Source organism: Ambystoma mexicanum, chromosome 8 (assembly GCF_040938575.1).
Source record: "Ambystoma mexicanum isolate Mex_15411 chromosome 8, UKY_AmexF1_1, whole genome shotgun sequence".
In the NCBI taxonomy this organism is placed as follows: Eukaryota; Metazoa; Chordata; class Amphibia; order Caudata; family Ambystomatidae; genus Ambystoma; species Ambystoma mexicanum.
In genome coordinates, this window is record NC_090929.1 from 1680209523 (window position 1) to 1680232401 (window position 22879).

The following is a 22879-nucleotide window of genomic DNA, read 5'->3' on the forward strand; positions in this document are numbered from 1 at the left end:
GTGCTGCTAACAAGCCCATTGTCTAAGGTTGGGAGAGAATTCCAACCAATCATGAAGGCCTGTGTAGCAATGTAGCATACATTGTTGCAGAAGCCAATGTGTTGCTGTTATTCTGCTATTAATCTGTATTATACATATTTAGAGGTAGTCCAAGGTGTGTGTACCAGGTAAGGGGCAGCCAATTATGTTACTAACACTTAAACAAAGTATAGGTATATATGTTCCCTGAACCAATCCGTCCTTTCGATAGGTTTTTACTGTTTGCCACATAGGATGATGTCGTACATGGAGATATAAAGCCTTTGTGTGATTGAAATGTAGAGGAGAGTGAGCGAGCTTCAATCTGTTTGTTCACCTTGTTTCCCTACTTTATTTGAGCTGATAATAAAGTTGTACTTTTCCATATTCTTTGAGTCTGTCCGGTTATTTGGGTCTGAGATTGTTTTTGGTAATTTCATCTGGCACTTGGAACTCTACAGGCGCTACTGCACACTTAAGACTTCACAGCCTTTAATTGTCCATAAGAGCCGTGCCCTTACTGCAATTAGCAGGTTACCTGACACACCTAATTTAGTATTGTGGATGCTTTGGTTTTCTGATCAGAGTAGGGGGAAGGGCATTTTTTGCTTAATATTTCTATAAAGGTACATATATTTGTCAAGCTCTGTATTTATGATTTTTGTTCTTTGTAAGTCATCTCTTTGAATAAGACTTTTTATTTCAAAGCCCAACATTAAAACACTTACCTCAATTAGACCTGGGAAGTTGCGGCCATGTCCCTGAGCCCTGAACTGGTCTTAAATCCCATTGTGTGTTTCTGGGCCATTTATTTGTTCTCGTCTGTCTTATCTTCGGGAGTTCTAATGCCAACAAAAGTCCAAATAGAGGATGGACTAATAATTAAACAGAGCGAACGTATGAACAAAATAGCAATATCAATATTTGCCCAGATAGGGATAAATATGCCACAATTAAGCTGCAATCCCGAGGGATGTTCGTGTGTGGGGGTATATTTACACTGATGGCTGTCGGAGGAAGGTGCTTCATAAAGCCTCACAAGCCCTTTACTTATGCTAATGTGTGATTGGTGGTTGTTTTGTCTGTGTTGATGCCACCTCTGGCTTGAAAGGGAAGGAGGAGGGTAGCGACCCACATGCAGGGAGATAGCCCCAAAGGACCATGAGAGTAGCCCTGGAGTCTTTGGCGCTGCCATCCATGCCCAATCGGTTTACTGCCCTTGTCTCCCTGTATGTCAGGTATCGCTCCCTCCCCTTGATGTTGCAGTGTGTTACTCTATGCATGTTGGTGTCCCTGTAGCTCCCACTATTCTCTCCTAGAGGTAGGTGTCCTATAGGTGATGTTCCCCTGCTCGCTGTTCCCTGCCTTCTCCGTGGCTCCTGTGGGTAATTCTACCCAGGAATGTGTCCCTAAAGGTAAGCTGCCCTTCCCTTGCCCATGGTTCCTGGGTGCACCTCTACCCATGGTGATGTTCAAATGGGTGCCTCTTCCAACCTCTGTGCTCCTGTGGTTCTTCTACGCACACCAGTGTCCTTGTAGGTGCCTCTACATTCCTCTTATAGGTGCCTCTCCCCTGATCTGATCAGAGCTCCTGCAGGTACCTCTACCCACATTAGTGTACCTGCAGGTGCCTCTATATCCCTCTGATGTGTGGGTGTCCTATAGGTGCCTCTCCCCTCATCAGTGCTCCTGCAGGAACCTCTATCCCTTCCATTGTCTGTGTAGATGCCTCGATATCCCTCCTATAGGTTCCTCTCCCCTGATCAGAGCCCCTGCAGTTACCTCTACCCATATCAGTCTACCTGTAGGTGCCTCAAAATCCCTCTGATAGGTGGGTGTCCTATAGGTGCCTCACCCATCATCGGTGCTCCTGGAGGTACCGCTATCCATGTCAATGTCCTTGTAGGAGCCTCTATGTCCCTCCTATAGGTGCCTCTCCCCTCATCGGTGCTCCTGCCGGTACCTCTATCCATGCCAGTGTCCCTGTAGGTGCCTCTATAATCCTTCTATAGGTGTCTCTCCCCTCATCTGAGCTCTTGCAGGTACCTACCCCTGAATCGGTGTCGCATAGGTGCCTCTTTATCGGTCAGATATGTGGGTGTCCTATATGTGAGTGGCCTCTTCACTCATCAGTGCGCCTCTGGTTCCTCTACCAATGCCAGTGTCCCTATAGGTGCCTCTGTACGCCTCCTAGAGGTGCATCTCCTCTGATCAAAGCTCCTGCAGATACCTCCACTCACATCAGTGTCCCTGTAGATGCCTCTATATCCCTCTGATAGGTGGGTATCCTATAGACGAAGAGCCTGTTCCCTCGCTGGTGCTCCAGCGTTTCCTCTACTCATGCCAGTGTCCATGTAGGGGCCTCTATATGCCTCCTATAGGTGCCTCTGCCATGATCACAGCTCCTGCAGGTACCTATAGCCACATCAGTGTCGCTGTAGGTGCCACTATATCCATCTGGTAGGTGGGTGTCCTGTAGGTGCCTCTCCCCTCATCAGTGCTCCTGCAGGTACCTCTATCCATATTGGTGTCCCTGTAGGCACCTCTAAATCCCTCTGAGGGATAAATACCTTCAACTATCCCTCCGTAAATACCTCCCCTCTCGAGCTCTTCGCTCCTCTACCTCTAACTCCCCAGGGTCAGTCGGGTTTCAAAGAAACAAGCTTGTGGTAGATCTCTGTGTTCGGCTGGGGCCTCCCTCTGGAACAGCCTCCCTGCCACTCTGAAACTTGAGGAGAACCATCTCTGGTTTTGGAAGCACCCCAAGACCTTCCACTTTGCTTCTGCCTTCACCCCCCCTGTCCTCTGCTGATCTGTTTCTCTCTCTGCACCGTGCACCTGCCCACCCTCTGTCCTCTGGGCCCGGGTACCTGTTCACCCTGCCACTCTCCCGCACTGCCCCCGGGTCTTCCTTTGCACTGGGGTCTGTCTGTCACCTTAAGCCCAGCACTTGCCACTTGTTGGCTGCACTACCACTGTTTATTGCCCTTATTATTTATTTATTTTAATGTATTTATTATTATTTATTCTGTTTCTCTCCTCTGCTCTGCACTTTCCGCTCCCCCCCCATGCATTTTTCCCCTTTCCCTTTCCCAAGCTCTTGCACGTTCTCAATGTCACTGGGCATAGTAAGAGTGTTGTTTTGTTCTCCCCTGCCCCCCCCCTTGCATTGTCACACTCTGAAACACTTGTGTACGAGCGCGATATAAATAAAATATCATATCATATCTGAGAGGTGGGTGTCCTATAGGTGCCTCTTCCCTCACCAGTGCTTCTAGAGGTACCTCTATCCACGTCAGTGCCCCTGTAAGGTCCTCTATATTCCTCTGAGAAGTGGGTGTCATGTAGGTGCCTCTCCCCTCATCTGTGCTCCTGCTGGTACCTCTATCCACATCAATGTTACTGTAGGGGCCTCTATATCCCTCCTATGGGTGCCTCTCCACTGATCACAGCTCCTGCAGGTACCTATACCCACATCAGTGACCCTGTAGGTGCCTCTATATCCCTCTGATAGGTGGGTGCCCTATAGGTGCCTCTCCCCTCATTGATGCTCCTGCAGGTACTTCTACCCGTGCCTGTGTCCCTGTAGGTGCCTCTATATTCCTCCTACAGGTGTCTCTCTCCTCGTCTGACCTCTTGCAGGTACCTCCACCCACACAAGTGTCTCATTATATCGCTCTGATACGTGGGTGTCCTATAGGTGAGGGGCATCTTCCCTCATCTGTGTTCTTGTGGTTTCTAAACCCATGCCAGTGTCCCTATAGGTGCCTCTATATCCCTCTGATAGGTTGGCTTCCTGTGGGTGCCTCGTCCCTCATCGGTGCTCCTGCAGGTACATCTATCCATGCCAGTGTCAGTGCCTCTATATTCCTCCTATAGGTGCCTCTACCCTGATCAGAGATCCTGTAGGTACCCCTACCCACATCCATGTACCTGTAGGTGCCTCTAAATCCCTCTGATAGTTGGGTGTTCTATAGGTGCCTCTCCCCTCATCAGTGCTACTGCAGGTACCTCTATTCATGTCAGTGTTCCTGTAGGGGCCTCTGTCTCCCTCTTATGGGTGCCTCTCTCCTGATATCAGCTCCTGCAGGTACCTCCACCCACATTGGTGTCCCTGTAGGTGCCTCTATATCCATCTTATGGGTGCCTCTCCCCTCATCAGAGCTCCTGCAGGTACCTATACCCACGCCAGTGTTCCTATAGGTGCCTCAATATCCCTCTGATAGGTGGGTGTCCTATAGGTGCCTCTCCCTTATTGGTGCTCCTGGAGGTACCTCTGTCCACGTTGGGGTCCCTGTAGAGGCCTCTATATCCCTCCTGTAGGTGCCTATCTCATGGTCCTGGAGGTACCTCTGTCCACATCAGTGTCCATGTAGGTGCCTCTATATCCTTCTGATAGTTGGGTGTTCTATAGGTACCTCTCCCCTCATCAGTGCTACTGCAGGTACCTCTAGTCACTTCAGTGTTCCTGTAGGGGCCTCTGTCTCCCTCTTATGGGTGCCTCTCTCCTGATATCAGCTCCTGCAGGTACCTCCACCCACATTGGTGTCCCTGTAGGTGCCTCTATATCCATCTTATGGGTGCCTCTCCCCTCATCAGAGCTCCTGCAGGTACCTATACCCACGCCAGTGTCCCTATAGGTGCCTCAATATCCCTCTGAGAGGTGGGTGTCCTATGGGTGCCTCTCCCTCATTGGTGCTCCTGGAGGTACCTCTGTCCACTTTGGGGTCCCTGTAGGGGCCTCTATATCCCTCCTATAGGTGCCTATCTCATGGTCCTGGAGGTAGCTCTGTCCACATCAGTGTCCATGTAGGTGCCTCTATATCCCTCTGATAGGTGGGAGTCCTATAGTTGCCTCTCCCTCATTGGTGCTCCTGGAGGTACCTCTGTCCACGTTGGGGTCCCTGTAGGGGCCTCTATATCCCTCCTATAGGTGCCTATCCCATGGTCCTGGAGGTACCTCTGTCCACATCAGTGTCCATGTAGGTGCCTCTATATCCCTCTGGTAGGTGGGTGTCCTATAGGTGCCTCTTCCCTCATCTGTGTTCCTGCAGGAACCTCTATCCATGCCAGTGTCTGTGTAGGTGACCCTATATCCCTCCTATAGGTGCCTCTCCACTGATTGATCAGAGCTCCTGCGGGTACTTCTACCCGCATCAGTGTCTCTGTAGGTGCCTCTATATCCCTTTGATAGGTGGGTGTCCTATAGGTGCTTCTCCCCTCATTGTTGTCATTTCAGGTACCTCAACCTTAGTAGGTGTGCTTGTAGGTGCCTCTATATACCTCATATGTGTCTCTCGCCTCATCTGAGGTCTTACAGGTACCTCCACCCACATCAGTGTCCCATAGGTTCCTCTATATCACTCTGATATGTGGGTGTCCTATATGTGAGAGGCCTATTCCCTCGCTGGTGCTCCTGTGGTTCCTCTACCCATGCCAGTGGCCCTGTAGGTGCCTCTATTTCCATACTATAGGTGTCTCTCCCCTCATCAGAGCTCTTGCAGGTACCTACACCCATATCAGTGCCCCTGTAGGTGCCTCTATATCCCTCTGATACGTGGGTGTCCTATAGGGGAGGGGCCTCTCTCCTCATCAGTGCTCCTGTGGTTCCTATACCCATGCCAGTGCCTGTCTAGGTGCCTCTGTATGCCTCCTATAGGTGCCTCTCCCCTCATCAGAGCTCTTGCAGGTACCTATACCCATATCAGTGCCCCTGTAGGTGCCGCTATATCCCTCTGATACGTGGGTGCCCTATAGGGGAGGGGCCTCTCTCCTCATCGGTGCTCCTGTGGTTCCTCTACCCATGCCAGTGCCTGTGTAGGTGCCTCTGTATGCCTCCTATAGGTGCCTCTGCCCTTGTCAGAGCTCTTGCAGGTACCTCCACCCTCATTGGTGTCCCATACCTGCTCCCTTCCTTGGCGTTGATGGCATTACCCGGGCCCTGCTCACTGGTGCCCCACAGGCTGCTCTTCTTGGGGGCTGGGGCTGCATTCACAAATTCCAGCATTGGAGATGCGTGTTCTGATCAATACCCATGCAGGAGTGCGGCGGGGGGGGGGGGTTGTCTGGGACACAATATTGATCTCTCCCCAGCTCCCAAATATAGCTGGCCCGGGCAGTTTTATCAAGGTCAAACAGCGGGGGGGGTGGTTCTGGAGGAGAGCACTCACTGCAACCTCACTGATTGGATCCCAGGGGACTAACTACAGGTCATGGGTCATACAGTAACCAGCGGCTGAACAGAGGACGGAACATGTAAATATTAGTAGGATTTTTTCTCTATAGCTTGGTGCAAAGAGAGTGGGAACGGGCTCGGACTTTGGGATACCATTGAAAAAGTCGCCCACAGTTGCAAACGGCAATTCAGCCCTTTTGTGGCAGTCCGCTTGAGTAGTACCCGGGGGGAGTTTTCTGGTAAAATGTGTTGCAAATTATGCATTTGAAAGACTATTTGTTCTGTAACACTGGTCAAAACTGGCAGCGGCACAGTGATGAAACTCCTCAAACTGGCCCACTTCATGAAAACGGGCCCACGGTAGCAAGTTGTGCCTGCATTTTGGGCATCACCATATTGCCCTATTGGCCAGTCCAAGCCTGGTGGTATAGAGGTGAGAGGAAAATGAGGGCAAATAAGGAAGGGGGTCAGCAAGGAAGAATGGGGGGCAGGCGAGATGGGTGGAAGGACGCACTGATCTCAGGGAGATGCTCCTTTGCAGGGCTCTGCATTTGGTGCCCCCCTGCCTGCTTATATAGTCCAAGGCTGAGGTGGTCTCTGTCCTGACAATAGTGGCCTGTCCATGAACCTTCAGAGAGCAGAAGCAAAGAGCATGGACCACTGCTTCAAGTCTCCGACAGCTGGACCAACTCCCATGAGCTGGTAAGTGGCCCAGGAAGGTACCCCGTCCTGGAGAACTTAGATCCATAGTGAGAGCCAGGGAGCACGTTGGGTCCTGGTGTAATGCCATCAGTATGTTCCTTGAAGCCACCCACCACTGGAGCTAAGACTTGAGCGAGCGTGGCGGACGAAGAAGCTTCATGAGATCCAGCGAGCTTGGGACCCACCATCGGTAAGGAGATGACGATGCCCTCACGCCCTGGACTCACAGCCAGGTCCGGCTGGCGAGAGAGAAGACGAGCAGGGATTGATCACTCCTTGAAGGAGAGCAGAGGCCGTGCTCTGTGGTAAATTTACCAGTCCAATACCTGTAAGAAAGACAGAGCCTACACACGGAGGTCTCTGAGTCGGAGATGATTGCGGCTTGAAATGGTGGATCACAAATCTGTGCCTGGTCAGGGTGGTGCAGATCCAGTTCATGCTCCTCATGACCCCTATGCAAGCCAGTCATCTAGGTGAGGGTATCGCTTCACCCACCAGAGGTGCCGACCTGAGCCCCGCAAGGAAGTGCAACAACCCGGAAGTGATTGGAAACAACTCGAAGGAAGCAATGGGGACGTGAAGGTAGCCCGTTTCCTTGAGAGACCAGGGGTATACTCGTCTGTGGGTGAGGGGCGCGGGTCTCCTTTAAACTGGGTCTTTCCGATGAAAACGTTTAGATGAAATTCCAAGGAGCAGAGGCAGCAGATGAGAGTTAATGAGAGTGGTTGAGGGATCAGAAGGGCAGTCTTTTTTAGTGGTGGGCCTCCAAAATGTTCGACGAGCACTTATTGGAAAGATAGTTTTTCTATACGGGTGAAGGCTAGAAATCGCAACCTAATGTGTCAAAACATACCTTTTTTTAGATAATAAAAAGCAGCCCTTTCTGTACAACTCCGTTTCGGCTTCACCATCACGTGATCCCTTCAGCAGTGAGCCTCAGCTTGCTTGGGAATGCAATGTCTATCTGCAGGGCCAGATCAAGATATGTGGGGTCCAGTGGCGTCGCCAGGAATCAAATTTATGAGGGGCACCGAGGGGGCCAAATACAAAAGTAGGGGGGCCACAGACAAAAGTGTGGGGCCGCCTATGCAAGGAAATATGTGATGTCACAAGCACTCCTGCAGAGAGGCTTTTGTGCACACCAACTACCAACACTCCACCTCACCTCCCCTCCCATTAGAATGCAGGCACGAAACCATCAGTTACTAATGGCCCATCATTAGCAGTTTCTGGCTACATTCTGATGGGCGGGGCTGCAAGCAGCTCCATCACTATGGAGGTCACTGTACAGAAGCCGGGCAGGAACACCTGAAAAGTGGCTCGTGCTGCTCGTGCTGCTGCCTTAGTGAGTGTCACACATAACACCACAGAGAACATGGTCACTGCTCGCCTTGGGTATGGGGCGGGCAGGATTTCAGAGGGGGGCGCAGGTTCCCCTATAGCGACGCCACTGGTGGGGTCCCCTTGCCTGCATATGTTATCAACAACAGTGCATTGATCTGCCGTAGTTTGAAGCTTTCCAGCCTAGAAGGTTAAGTGTACATTGGCAAAGTCATTGGAGTGGGTGCAGTGTCTACATGTCTGCTCAGACGCCGGATAGGCAAATGGCATCCTTCTATGTTGCACCCTTTTGTTTCTCCACTCGATATCACGTCTTGGCATCATTAAGGTAGCACGCCCCACTATTCCATTGTGTTGAATACACAAACCGCTCATCCCCGTCGCAACAATTAAAACCTCTACATACCTCGACGGCTTGCAAACCTCACCAACAGACCAAAACAACCTGACAAGTCACACACCCGCACAGCACAGATGCCCCTAGTTCTTCAAACAGAAACAGTTAACAACAACTCCTTGTCATTTCCCTCTACCCCCACCAACCCACCCGCCTCCACGTTCCTTTTCAGATCCGCCAGAGCGCCTGGAGCCCATGCAAATGGCAGTAAGGCGCTGTGCAAATCCCAATAGCATCATAACACCTAAGTCCACACCCCCTCCACGACCCCCCAAACCCAAGACTCGGTAATCTGCTTTCCCCCGTTTCCTATCCTGGCTGCACGTAGATCCCTTGCTGTGAAATTGCCTGCCAGCTCCCTTCCCCATTGTTCGCACCCCCGCTCCTCTGTTTCTCTGCTTCCCTCATCCTGTACTTCACCCTAGGACTTGTGAGGTGCTTTGTTGCTTCTCAAAGCTAGGTCTGCGCTCACTAAATACCCTAATAATAATGATAATAATAATAATTTAGCATTTATATAGCGCTACGAGCCCTCAGGCATCTGAGCGCTGCTTATTATCACCCCCGGTGTCTAGTGCTCATTTATCGACCTCGGAAGGATGAAAGGCTGAATTTGGCCCTGCCAGGATTCGAACCTGTGTCAGCAGGCTCTGCACAGATGTCAAAGTGAGCGCTGTACTCGCTGTGCTATCTGACCGGCTTCAAGATGATAACCAGGTAGAAACCCCTTGAGCTGGGACATTGGGAATACAGGAATAGGCTCCCTGGCTCAGGAGACTCTTGGGAGTTGAGTGAGGACTGGCCCCGTTCCTGGCACCCTGTGTCCATGCCGAGCAATGTCCAGGACCTTAAGATCCGATATGTCCTCTAACCAGACTTCTAAGAAGAGCCCCAATCTGGCTTCAACTCAAGGGGACCCGGCCCCGTCATGAGTGCAGGCTCAGTGAAGCTGTTGGGTCTGGTTTGGAGGCAGAGGGAAATCTCTGTTTGCTCCAGAACACCAGCCTTTTCTGACCCCCAAAGAGCTGATGCCCTGGGTGGGTGAATTGGGAAGAAGTGGTTTTCTGGGGATGGGAGTGATTCTCTTGGTATAGTACACACACATGCCTTTTTGTGTGTGGTTGCGATCCACCTTGTCCTCCTGCATTTCCCCCAAACAACTTATCACCCTGAAAGGGTAGCTCCAGAGCCACTGCCCATCTTCCAATCCCAGATGTGGAAATGGCGTCGGCCTGCTATGGAAGAGACCATGTTCCGATCGGCTGCTCTGACCCCTTCGTAGGCCAGATCCGACAAAAGTTCTGCTTCTTGGTGCATTTGTCCTACAAAGTGGTACAGTTGATCCCTTCTTCCAGCTAATCATACAATGCTTTTAAGTCCTCGGGTAGTGATTCTGCATAAGTGCATGTATTCTAGGAAAGGTGGATCCCTGCAAAGCCTTGGTGATGGCTGGATCCACCATGGGATCGCTGGAGACCCGCACTGGGCATTCAAGGGGCCCCCCATGAGGCTACATAGGAGGATTTCCTCCTCCCCCACCAAAGAGTAAAATCTATTGAAGAAATGAGGACTAGTGACCCCCTCTGGGCAGCTTTTTACAGAGGGCCGAGATTGGGGGGGGGGGACATCCTTTCTCCGCCTCTTCTTCGAGCTGCTGCAGCTGCACTGTGGGATCTTCCTCCAACTCGGATTGAGCTGTACCCTTAGGCTTCATGTGTGCCGATACCCAGGCAAAGACTTTGGACACCATCTTGCAATCCAGTCTTTTCCATTTGGACTTGCCAGATTCGTCTTCTGAATAGGAGGAGGAGGAAGAGGAAGGCAGGATGCAGTTATGTTTCTTAGATGTGGCCTTGACAGAAGCCTTCCCCTCCCTAAAGTCTCTCTAATCAGTTTCTTGACGCGCTGCTCAGATTTGGCTGCTGTAGACCTCCTTTTCGCACGTGGCTCTGAAGACGAATGGTATCATTAGTATTATTCTTATTCTTATGGTATTTATTGAGCGCGGACCTAGCTTTGAAAAGCAACAGAGTGCTTTACAGAGGTACACAACAGTGCAGATGCATAACGGAGCGCTTTACAGAGGTACACAACAGTGCAGATGCATAACGGAGCGCTTTACAGAGGTATACAACAGTACAGGTGCATAACAGAGCGCTTCACAGAGGTAACAACAGTGCAGATGCATAACGGAGCGCTTTACAGAGGTAACAACAGTGCAGATGCATAACGGAGTGCTTTACAGAGGTATACAACAGTGCAGATGCATAACGGAGCGCTTTACAGAGGTACACAACAGTGCAGATGCATAACGGAGCGCTTTACAGAGGTACACAACAGTGCAGATGCATAACGGAGCACTTTACAGAGGTGTACACCAATACAGATACATAACGAATCGCTTTACAGAGGTATACAACAGTGCAGATGCATAACGGAGCGCTTTACAGAGGTACACAACAGTGCAGATGCATAACGGAGCGCTTTACAGAGGTGTACAACAGTGCAGATGCATAACGGAGCGCTTTACAGAGGTATACAACAGTGCAGATGCATAACGGAGCGCTTTACAGAGGTATACAACAGTGCAGATGCATAACGGAGCGCTTTACAGAGGTACACAACAGTGCAGATGCATAACGGAGCACTTTACAGAGGTGTACACCAATACAGATACATAACGAATTGCTTTACAGAGGTATACAACAGTGCAGATGCATAACGGAGCGCTTTACAGAGGTACACAACAGTGCAGATGCATAACGGAGCGCTTTACAGAGGTGTACAACAGTACAGGTGCATAACGGAGCGCTTTACAGAGGTATACAACAGTGCAGATGCATAACGGAAGATTGAGGAGGAGGAAGAGGTGTATTGCAACAAAAGCGTTCTCTGCTTATTAAAACAATCCCTCGAAATGAGGTACCTTGATGGCTCGCTACGGCAAGATGCTGTATGCTTGGGAGAAACAAAATATGCTGTTCCCCCATTCTATGGGCACCCGAATAAGCCAACGGTGTGCCACTCTGAGATCCTAGGAGGAGGTTAAGAGTTTTTTTTTAGATTGGGGCAAGGTATTTGGGATCAGTGTTGAGAAGACAGAGTGTCTTAATATGAAAGTACTGGGACGAGAAAGAGGGACACGGGGACCCCGATACACACTAACACAAGGTACTGTCAAGATCACAATGAAACAATGTTGTGAGTTTGTGAAAAACAGCATTCAGCGTAGCTTGTAAACTTGAAATACTAAAAATGCAGCGCTTGTGGGTGCATCTGCAGCACCTAGATTGTTAATGTCAATATTATCTTTTACCAAGTCCCCCAAACCTGTGTGTTGTATCTCTATAGCAGCAGGAACTGAACAGACTCTTTTATCTTTCTCTAAGTAGTAGGACCTCTTCTCGTGTTTGATTCTGAGAGTTGCTTCCTGGCCCTGGAGCCTCAGGTCCCATTGCTTCGCTGTGGACGTTTTTGGCGCATATTTTCAATTTTGCCCCATGTACAGCTGCCCCCTTCCAGTTCAGACATGTTTAGCCACCAGCACTGTGTATGCTGTGAGTTGTAGTTCTGCTTTTCCATTATGAGCATGGCTCTGCAAGTCCCAGCATGCAAAATACTGTTGGCTAAACATTCACCACTGGATGAAGGTGAATCACACACACACACACACACACACAGAAATAACGGGAATGTTGTTACATCTCTGTGATTATCATATTTTCTGCATGTGTACCTTGGTTGGAGCTGTGAGCGTTTTGTGCTGTGAAGATGCACTGTGTCCGTGTGATAAAACGACTACTGCTCTATTTATTTATATTTATAATACGAAAGCGCGGCCCCGGGATTCCAACCTGTGTTGTTCTGCGTCGTCTTGCTTCCAAGACAAGCTTGTTGCCACTGAGCTATACTACACTCTGAATACGCACAGGTAAGAGTATTGGCTAAACCAGCAGTGATCCCAATTATAAAGGTGAAACAGGCACAGCCCTGAAGGTACCTCCTTTGCCTCTTTTGGTAATGTGGACTGAGGGCAGGTTAGGCTCTTCTAAAGGTGTGGGAGCTGGTACAAAAGCAGACCACACACGTTGGTACCAAAATAAAAGAATGGCCAACAAACTAAACTAACTAAAAGGAAAACAGCAAATAGAAGCACTACTGTCCCACCCTGCAATGGAAATAACTGAGACTGTAGACTTCGGAATGGAGGGGCACTATGATGGACAGATGGGCAAGAATGTCAGCAGCAGATGTTCAATTTCGATGAAGAGGTCTTTCTGAAAGGTAAAGAGTGGCGTCTTACACGTCACCAGGACACTTTAAGGGAATCCAAGGGGACAGGACCACTTTAGATCCCTTTAAATCTTCTTTAGGGGGCAGTCTTCTACGAGTTGGGCTGGTGAGCGAGTCCATTGGATCCAATACAGGGTGCCGTCCAAGCAGCAATGCCGAGTGGCATGAAGAAGCTAGGGCCAGTCAGGAGATGTCTAGGTCAGTGTAGCTCACATGCAGATTGAGACAGGGGCCATCTATTCCCTGACATGTGTGTTGCTGAGAGGCTCAGTCTAGGGCCTTCAGGGGCAAGGTGAGTCCTTCTTCTGACCTTTCCAACCAGGGAGGTGTGTAGAAGGCACCTATAGGCGTTTGGTCACCAGTGGCAGGGTCCTGGGTACCAGTGCCTCTGCTGCAGTAGGCCTTGACACACATCAGGTTCACCCCAATTGTGCCCTTTGGATTGGAAGGCACTTTATTCCCAACAGAGTTCCAGGTGAATCCTTCTTCTACTTCTGAGTCCAAAGATAAATCCACGAAGGGCAGGGTTCACCCACTCCCCCTTATGTAAGGAAAATGCCACAGTGGATTGGTCCCAAGCCAGCCTGTTGTCAGGGATCCAATCCAGGCTGCAGCAACCCTTGCCTTCTGATGTCTTACCCAGAGTGCTTTATATACAGGAAGTGGGGAAAGGCTCCATGTTTAGGGAGCCCTAGGACAACCCTAGATGGTGGAACACATCCCTTGGCCTAGCTCTCTCCTCTGTGCTACTCTAGCTCCACCCCTTTCCCATTTCTACCTACTTGAAAAGGACTCCAGTTATCAGCACCCCGGTGTGAGAGTGGCCTTCTTCTGTCACGACTGCCTTTGAAGCACTGGTTCCCAGGGGACCTCCCAGGGAGGGTTCATGTGCCCTGGAGGACAGTGTTGGTCTTCCTCGGGGTGTATCAAAGGAAGCAGCTTTGGGGCAGGATCCCACTTGGTTGTTGTGGGTACTCACAGTTCATGTGGCTGATACACACTAGCACTGTCATGACTGAGCCACTGCTCCAGCTGACACTAATATGAGATGATAGTAGCCGCCATGGCATGACCAGACACGGCTTGTAGTTACAGTGCAGCATGCCACCAGGCCTACTGAGGCACACAGTTGTTATACTTTGAATCAGAGATACAGGCAGTTAAAAATCACCTCTGTCTCTTGGAACCTTCTGTTCCAGCAGCAGTCTGGAATGGAATCTGTATATTAGTTAAAATTAAAAAAAACAAATGGGAGATTTATTTGAAAATCGGTTGGATGAAAATTACTACAGTCAAAAATGTTGAATACATCCACCATTCGGTGTCATTATAGTGAACAGGGGCTGCAGGGGCATCCCCTGCATCCTTGTTTACTATAATGCCATCAAGGGTTGTGGGGGTGTCCCCCCTCCATGTTCAATAAAATGTGAAGGAATAAAAAAAAGACCCTGCGGCCCTGGATCCCATTCACGTAAGTTGTCGCAGTGGGAAGCGGGAGACGGCCGCACACAAGGAGGTGTGCTGCCAAGAGGTAAGTAAGGGGGTGGGAGGTAGTGGGTTGTCAGAAATGTTCGGGGGATTGAAAACTGAAAGTCATTTTCATTCAAATGACTTTTGTTTTTTTCTCCATCAAACATTTAAAATTCGGTAAATTCATGGTAATCCGTCTGAAATGCACATAAACCCTTTTACCCTATTCTGCTGCCACTGCAGGGCAGTTGCTGGAGATGTCAGGAGAGGGTCACAACGCAGGTAAATGAGTGCACTATCACTTTGGCAGGGAGCATTATGAAAAGAGGGAGTATGATTAGGCCTCCCTGTCAGAAACCGAATTACCTGCATCATTTGGTTAATATAAATCCCAAAAAACTAAGGTTTTTACACCCTTGCAGATGGCAGTCCTCAGGCAAGTTATTCAGGTAAGTCCTTTATTCAGTTATAAATGTAATGAAGTCAATAGTATGTGTAGGGCCCACCAATGACCACAACCCAGGTAGGGCTTCCGAGCGGCCCTTGGTGGAGCTCTAGGGGAATTCCCATACACTGTCATTCCACACATGACCTCACATACTCTGACATCAAAATCGCAGGCATCCTTCTCTCCCCCTCACCCCCTCTCCGTCTCTGGCTGACTCCCATCCTGACACAGCCATTTCCATGCTCTACTCTTCTATTTCTGATACTCTTGATGCTCTTGCCCCTGTCATGAGGATCTGTTTTGAAGCCCAAAGCCAAGTGCAATTCTTGGTACAACTCTGACCTAGCTAACTAACTAAGCTACCCTTAAGCTTAAGTGCAGGGTGTCTGAGATGAAATGGAGAGCTTCTTGCTCATCCTCTGACAAACTGGCCTGCCGCCTGCTCCAAAAGCAATACCGACTCTCTGTCTAAGAGAGTCCACATCCAAGCCCATGTCTCTGCAGCATCTAACAACTCGGCCAAACTCTTCAAAATCTCCAAGGAGCTGGCCAACCCTGCTGCAGTCTCTTCCTCTCCCGTCGCCTCCCAGGCCCTTTGCACGGCCCTTGCCTCTCACTTCATCTCAAAAACCCAGGACAACCTGTCCACCCTCGCATCCCCTCCCCCTCTTCTCCCTTCTCCTTCTGCGAACTGTGGCCCTCCTGCAGCTGCACCCCCACCCTCTTTCTCTTCCTTTCCTCTTTTCTCCCCAGACGAGGTTTCTAGACAAGTCTGATCTATGAATGTCTCGTCAAAACAGGTTCTTCCCAGTGAATCCAAAACCATCAAGAACCACATTGACACCCTTGCACCTGCCCTGGCCGATTTCTGCAACCTCTCCTTAGCCTCGGGAGCCTTTCCCTCCCCTCTGAAGCACTCTCTTGTGCACCCTCTTCTCAAGAAACCCACAGCTGACCCTTCTTTCCCAGCAAACTATCGCCCGATCTCCATCACTCCTTTCCTGGTCAAACTCTTGGAAAAGCTGGCCATCTCGCAGCTTAACCTTCACTCTAATTCTATTAGTTTTCTCCACGACCATCAGTCTGGCCTTAGAGCTGCCAGAAGCATGGAAACTGCTCTCCTGAACATCCACGAAGACCTGCTCTCCAACCTTGACTCTAACATCCCTTCTGTCCTCATCCTTCTTGATCTCTCTTCTGCCCAACCGTCTCTGTGACAACCTGGGTATCACTGATAAGGCTCGGTCCTGGCTGACTTATTTACTCTCTGATCGACCCTCCCAGGTCCAATTTGGGTCCTTCCTTTCCTCTATCTCCCTCTCTACATGCGGCGTTCCCCAGGGGTCTAACCTCTCACCTTGGCTTTTCAGCCAATACCTGCCAACTCTCGCCCATCGCATTGCTGCTCTCTGCTCCAATTTTCAGTGCTATGTGTATGACGCTCAACTTATTTTCAGGCTTCCCTCTGCCACCTCTTCTTCTCTCATCTCTGATTGCCTGTCTGCTATTCAGGAGTGGTGTGCCGCCAACAATCTCTCCCTTAATGCCAGCAAGATGGAGATCCTCCTCATAGGCACACCTTCACCATCCTTTCCTGTCACTCTCTGGGTGGCCTCCCTTGGCCCTCATCCTACCCCCACCTGCGAGGCTAAGAACCTTGGGGTCATCTTCGACTCCACGCTTTCCTTTCCTGTCCACATCTAAGATGTCTCTAAAAAGCCAAACTACCAACTGCATCTCCTCAGAAGTATTCTTCCTTTCCTCTCCTTCCCCCAGAAGCTCACTGTCTCTCAAGCTCTGGTTCTCTAGGTTGTACTATTGCAACAGCCTCTTTCTAAAGCTACCTGCTTCTACTCCCTGCCCTTTGCAACTCATCCAGAACAGGACTGTGAGACTTGTCCTTGGCCTCAAGCCCTGGGATCATATCTCTCCAGCCCTGAAATCTCTTCATTGGCTTCCAGGGGCTGCAAGGATTAAATTCAAGATCCTTTGCATTATGATATGATATGATATGGCATTTTTAACGCGCCTATACACATGTGTTTCAAGGCGCGACGAGGCGTGGGGGACAAGGGGAGACAGACAACGATCCTACTAGGCCAGGTGTCATTCAGATTGCGCAAGTGCAAGGGTAGGGGTACTGGGAAAAGTGCAAGGGGAAGGGGAGAGGGGAAAGTGCAGTGCATGGTTAGTAGAATACAAGATAAATAATAGGGGCAGCTGGTGGCAAGTGCAAGGAAAGTGCAGTACATGGTTAGTAGAATACAAGATAAGTAATAGGGCCAGCTGGTGGCAAGTGCAAGGTAAGTGCCGGGAGAAGGGGCTGTAGGATACAGAGACAGTCCAGTAGTGCAGGTAGGCAGTGCAGGGAAGAGTGGCTGGGCCTAGGACCGAGATCGGTGAGTGGCCCAGTTGCAGATTCAGTGCAGGTTCAGTGATTTTAGCAGGGGAGAGAGGGAGAGAAAGCGGAGGCAAAGAGGAAGGTTTTGAGGTGCTTCCGGAACCGGAGATGGTTCTCCTCAAGTTTCAGGGAGGCAGGAAGGCTGTTCCAGAGGGAGGCCCCTGCTGCGGAGAGAGATCTACCCCCAGCTCGTTGCTTGGAGAAGCGGCTGACCCTGAGGTAGTTGGAGGTGGATGAGCGAAGAGCTCGAGAAGGAAGATATTTAGGAAGAGAGAGTTGAAGGTATTTTGGCTCAAGGCCCCAGAAGGCCTTGTGGACAATGCAGAGGGTTTTGAACTTAATCCTCGCAGCCACTGGGAGCCAGTGTAGCGATTTCAGTCCTGGAGAGATACGGTCCCTGGGCTTGAGGCGGTTGTATACGAATTGATCGTTTTACAACTGCTCGAATGACAATTGACCTTTTCACAATTGACCGAATTGTGAAGGTCAATTGTACCATATATGTGGGGGGAAACCCCCCACAACCCCCCACCCAACGCCAAACCCCCCAAAACCCATATATATATATAAAACCAAACATATATATATATTCGGTCAATTGTGAAAAGGTCAATTGTGACCCTTTAAATTCGGTCAATTGTTCATTCGAACAATTGTAAACTACCAATTTGGGTAATACCTATGAGGCCAAGGACAAGTCTTGCAGTCCTGTTCTGGATGAGTTGCAAAGGGCTGAGAGTAGAGGCAGGCAGATTTAGAAAGAGGCTGTTACAGTAGTCCAGCTTCGAGAGAACCAGGGCTCTGGAGACAGTGAGCTTCTGGGGGTAGGAGAGGAAGGGAAGAATACCTCTGATATTGTCCATAAGGCGTTCTGAGTCCTGGGTCCAAAATACCTTCAACTCTCACTCCGTAAATACCTTCCCTCTCGAGCTCTTCGGTCCTCCACCTCCAACTCCCTCAGGGTCAGTCGTTTCTCAAAGAAACGAGCTGGGTGTAGATCTCTATCTTTGGCTGGTGCCTCCCTCTGGAACAGCCTCCCTGCCACTCTGAAACTTGATGAGAACCATCTCCGGTTCTGGAAGCACCTCCAGACCTTCCTCTTTGCTTCTGCTTTCTCTCCTCCTCTCCCCTGCTCCCCTCTGATTCTGGGCCCAGGTACTTGCCCACCGTACCACCCACCTGCACTGTCGCCTGGCAACCCTTGCACTTGGGTCTGTATCTGGAACCCTACAGCCTCAGCCTTTTCACTTATCAGACACCCCCTGACTGTGCCTAAACGTAGTACTTGCCGGCTGCACTGCCACTTGTTTTTATTCGATTGCTCAGCACTCTCCACTTCCCCCAAGCCCCTGCCCCACTGCACTTTCCCCCTTCCCTCTCCCCTGCACTTGCGCTTTCTCAATATCACTGGGCCTAGTTAGGTCGTTGTTTTTGTTCTCCCCTGTGCCCCTCCCTTGCCTCGTCGTGCTCTGAAACACTTGTGTAAGAGCGCGATACCATACAAATAGAAATATCAGCAATCCACACCACAGTCTGTGCCGCGTGTGTTCCCCTCTGCAATGCACGCGTATGGGGAGCTATGTGTGCCCATTTCTATTCTGTGTGCGCCACACCTCTGCTCTGTGTTTGTGCAGCTGGGGCGTGTGTGTATGCTGCTGTAACTGTGAGGGAGGGAGGGCCTCCTGCGTGAATGCGTGTCACCTTTAGTCCACTCTGTGTTTGAGTGGGGTGTCGCGCGTCGTTAGCTCCTCTCCAACAGCTGGAGCCCTTTGAGGAACGGCCTATCGGCAAGTCGTTGCCTCTCTAGCGCCCCGGCTGCAAAGGGTTAAATCCCGGTCTATGCATTGCCCCCCCCCCCCCCCGCTTTCACTACAGCGCCTACCCTCTGCCGAGTGACCCATCGGGTTTGCAGTCCCCCTGTGTCCCCACCCCCGCCAGCATAGCAGGCGCCCAGGCTTCATCGGTCGGGCGTGTGTGCGTGTGTGCGTAGCAGATCAAAGGAGCGTCTCGGCGACAAAGGGATGGCCGGGCTTGGGGCGGTGGGCGTGACGCGCAAAGAAGCAGCGGTCTCATTCGTTCATCTCTGCATCTCCGAGCGGGCTGGGGGTCGCCACTGCCCCCCACCATCCTTTGCCGCCGATGATGTCATGGTAATCAGTGGTTGAGGCTTGGACCACTCCCAGAATCCTTCTGGGTCTCTCTCTAGCCTGCCACTCTCCATCCTCTATCCCCCTGAACCACTCCCCTCCGGCATCCTTCTGGAGCACGCCACAGAGTGCAATCAAACCATTCTCCACCTTGCAAGCACGCTCTTGAACCGCTATCCATCCTGCTGTAACTCCCTACGCCCTCCATCCTGCTGGGCCACTCGCCATCTTCCTGGTCCTCACTGCATCCTCTTGGACCGCTCTCCGTCCTCTAGGACCACTCTCCAGCTGTCTGGCCCTCACTGCATCCTCTTGGACCTCTCTCTGTCCTCTAGGACCACTCTCCATCTGTTTGGCCCTCACTGCATCGGCTTGGACCGCTCTCCATCCTCTCGGACCACTCTCCAGCTGTCTGGCCCTCAGTGCATCCGCTTAGACCACTCTCCATCCTCTCGGACCACTCTCCATCTTTCTGGCTCCCACTGCATCCTCTTGGACTGCTCTCCATCCTCCCGGACCACTCTCCATCTGTCTGGCCCCCACTGCATCCTCTTGAGCCGCTCTCCGTCCTCTTGGCACCCTCTCCTCCCTGCAGGACCTGACTGCATCCTGCGGGACCTCACTGCACCCGCACCCCCTAAACCGCTCTCCACCGCTGCCTCACGCTGGCACCTGTCCGCAGGCTGTAGTGGTCAGCCATCCCCCATCTGTGCCGATGATGTCACGCGGCTCTCTGCCGGCATATCCCCGTGGACCACTCACCGGCCCGAGCTCAGCATCGCTCTAAATCGCGTTCTCCGGGTCCACTCTCCATCCTTGTAGCCTTCTAGACTGTGCATCGGCTCAGACCCTCCCCCTTCCGCCTCCTCCATGTCCGCTCACTCGCAGCCTCCCCCTGACTGCATCCTCCTGGACCGCTCTCCTGCGTCGCCAGCCAGGGCTGAGAAGCGCTCACCGCCACCTGGACCACTCTCCGCCCGGGCTCGCACTGGCTGCTGTTCGCGGACTCGGGAGGTCTGTGGGCCTCCGCATCTTCGCCGATGATGTCATGGTAATCCCCGCTGGAGTCTGGGTACCGCTGCGCTCCTGCTCAAGGAGACAGCTGCCCCCATCCGCCTGGACCCCGCTCCATCGCCTGCCCGCACTGTCCGCCGTCCGGAGGCTGGGTCCGCCGCACTGCAGCAGCACGCCGCCCGTGCCTAGCCAGGACCCCCGCGCAGGCCTAGCATGGGAGGGGCACAGTCCTCGCTGCAGCAGGGACAGGGCTGCGGCCGCAGCAGGGACCCGCCGGACAGCATGTAAGGACGTGAGAATGGGGGTCTCACTGGGGTTCCATAGCAATGGAGGTGGGGGCGAGGCTATGTCACGTGCGACACAACCAAGGATGAATGTGGAGGTGTCAATGATGAGACACAATTCAGTGCCCGCCGAACCCCCCCCCCCCCCTCCCAACAGTAAATGTCACAAACGCACGAGGCGTTTGGCAATGCCACATTTCCCGCGTGGACTGCATTGGGGTGTCACTACGTTACATGTAGAAGGAGCGGCGCATGGGTAGATCGCCAATGCCCAACATACAGATGGGGAGGGGGGGCGGTGCATGGCGTTTTGACCCCTGTTGCACACCCTAGGAGTGGTGATTTGGTGTAGCATAAATATGTTGCAGTAATGGAAAGGTGCATCGCTTTGACCATTGTCTCATACCCTAGTGGGGTGCATTGGGGTGCCACCGCGTTGCATATAGCAGGAGCGGCGCATGGGTAGATCTCCCATGCCAAAAATACAGATGTGGGAAGTGGGTGCATGGCGTTTTGACCCCTGTTGCACACCCTAGGAAGGGTGCATTAGTGTGTCATCAATGTGCTGCACTGATTGAGAGGGGGATGGAGCTATGGCAAGTGTCTCACACCCAAGTGGGGTGCATTGGTGTGTCATCAATGTGTTACAGTGATTGAGAGGGGCATGGAGTTATGAGCTTTGTCTCACACCTTAAAAAAAGTGCATTGGTGTGTCATCAATGTGTTACAATAATGGAGAGGTGCATGGAGTTATGGCCATTGTTTCACACCCTAGGAAGAGTGCATTGGTGTATCATCAATGTGTTACACTGACTGAGAGGGGCATGGAGTTATGGTGAGTGTCTTGCACCCTAGTGGGGTGAATTGGTGTGCCATCAATGTTTTACAATAATGGAGAGGTGCATGGAAATATGACAAGTGTCTCACCCATAAAGTGGGGTGCATTGGTGTGTCATCAATGTTTTAGAATAATGGAGAGGTGCATGGAAATAGGACAACTGTCTCACCTATAAAGTGTGGTGCATTGGTGTGTCATCAATGTGTTACAATAATGGAGAGGTGCATGCAGTTATGACCATTGTCTCACACCCTAGGAAGGGTGCATTGGTGTATCATTGATGTGTTACACTGACTGAGAGGGGCATGGAGTTATGGTGAGTGTCTTGAACCCTAGTGGGGTGCATTGGTGTGTCATCAATGTTTTAAAATAATGGAGAGGTGCATGGAAATATGACAAGTGTCTCACCCATAAAGTGCAGTGCATTGGTGTGTCATCAATGTTTTACAATAATGGAGAGGTGCATGGAAATATGACAAGTGTCTCACCCCTAAAGTGGGGTGAATTAAGTCTGTCATCAATATGTTACAATAATGGAGAGGTGCATGGAATTATGACAATTGTCTCACACTTCTAGTGGGGTGCATTGGTGTGTCGCACCTCCTAAGTGCGGCGCATTGGTGTGTCATAAATATGTTACAATAATGGAGAGGTGCATGGAATTATGACGAATGTCTCACACCCTACATGGGGTGCATTGGCATGTCATCTATGTGTTCCAAAAATGGAGAGGTGCATGGAATTATGATGAGTGTCTCACCCCCTAAGGGGGGTGCATTGGCGTCTCACCTCCTAAGTGGGATGCATTGGAGTGTCATCAATCTGTTACAATAATGGAGAGGTGCATGCAGTTATGACCATTGTCTCACACCCTAGGAAGGGTGCATTGGTGTATCATTGATGTGTTACACTGACTGAGAGGGGCATGGAGTTATGGTGAGTGTCTTGCACCCTAGTGGGGTGCATTGGTGTGTCATCAATGTTTTACAATAATGGAGTGGTGCATGGAAATATGACAAGTGTCTCACCCATAAATTGGGGTGCATTGGTGTGTCATCAATGTTTTAAAATAATGGAGAGGTGCATGGAAATATGACAACTGTCTCACCCATAAAGTGCGGTGCATTGGTGTGTCATCAATGTTTTACAATAATGGAGAGGTGCATGGAAATATGACAAGTGTCTCACCCCTAAAGTGGGGTGCATTAAATCTGTCATCAGTATGTTACAAAAATGGAGAGGTGCATGGAATTATGACAATTGTCTCACACCTCAAGTGGGGTGCATTGGCGTGTCTCACCTCCTAAGTGCGGCGCATTGGTGTGTCATATATATGTTACAATAATGGAGA

The 22879-nt window shown here is 50.9% G+C and overlaps 1 protein-coding gene across 9 annotated transcripts in view; it reads left to right on the forward strand.

Moving 5' to 3' along the window:
- The window catches only part of TACC2 (transforming acidic coiled-coil containing protein 2), a 984629-nt gene that overhangs the window by 669375 nt on the left and 292375 nt on the right, over positions 1 to 22879 (forward strand). The window contains exon 1 of one of the 9 annotated variants that reach the window (XM_069611976.1): positions 19169 to 20690. The exons of the other annotated variants lie outside the window; for them this stretch is intronic. Coding sequence (XP_069468077.1) covers positions 20620 to 20690 — 71 coding nt within the window. The 5' untranslated portion in view covers positions 19169 to 20619. Of the gene's footprint in view, positions 1 to 19168; positions 20691 to 22879 lie in introns of those variants that run through there. 9 annotated transcript variants of the gene reach the window in all.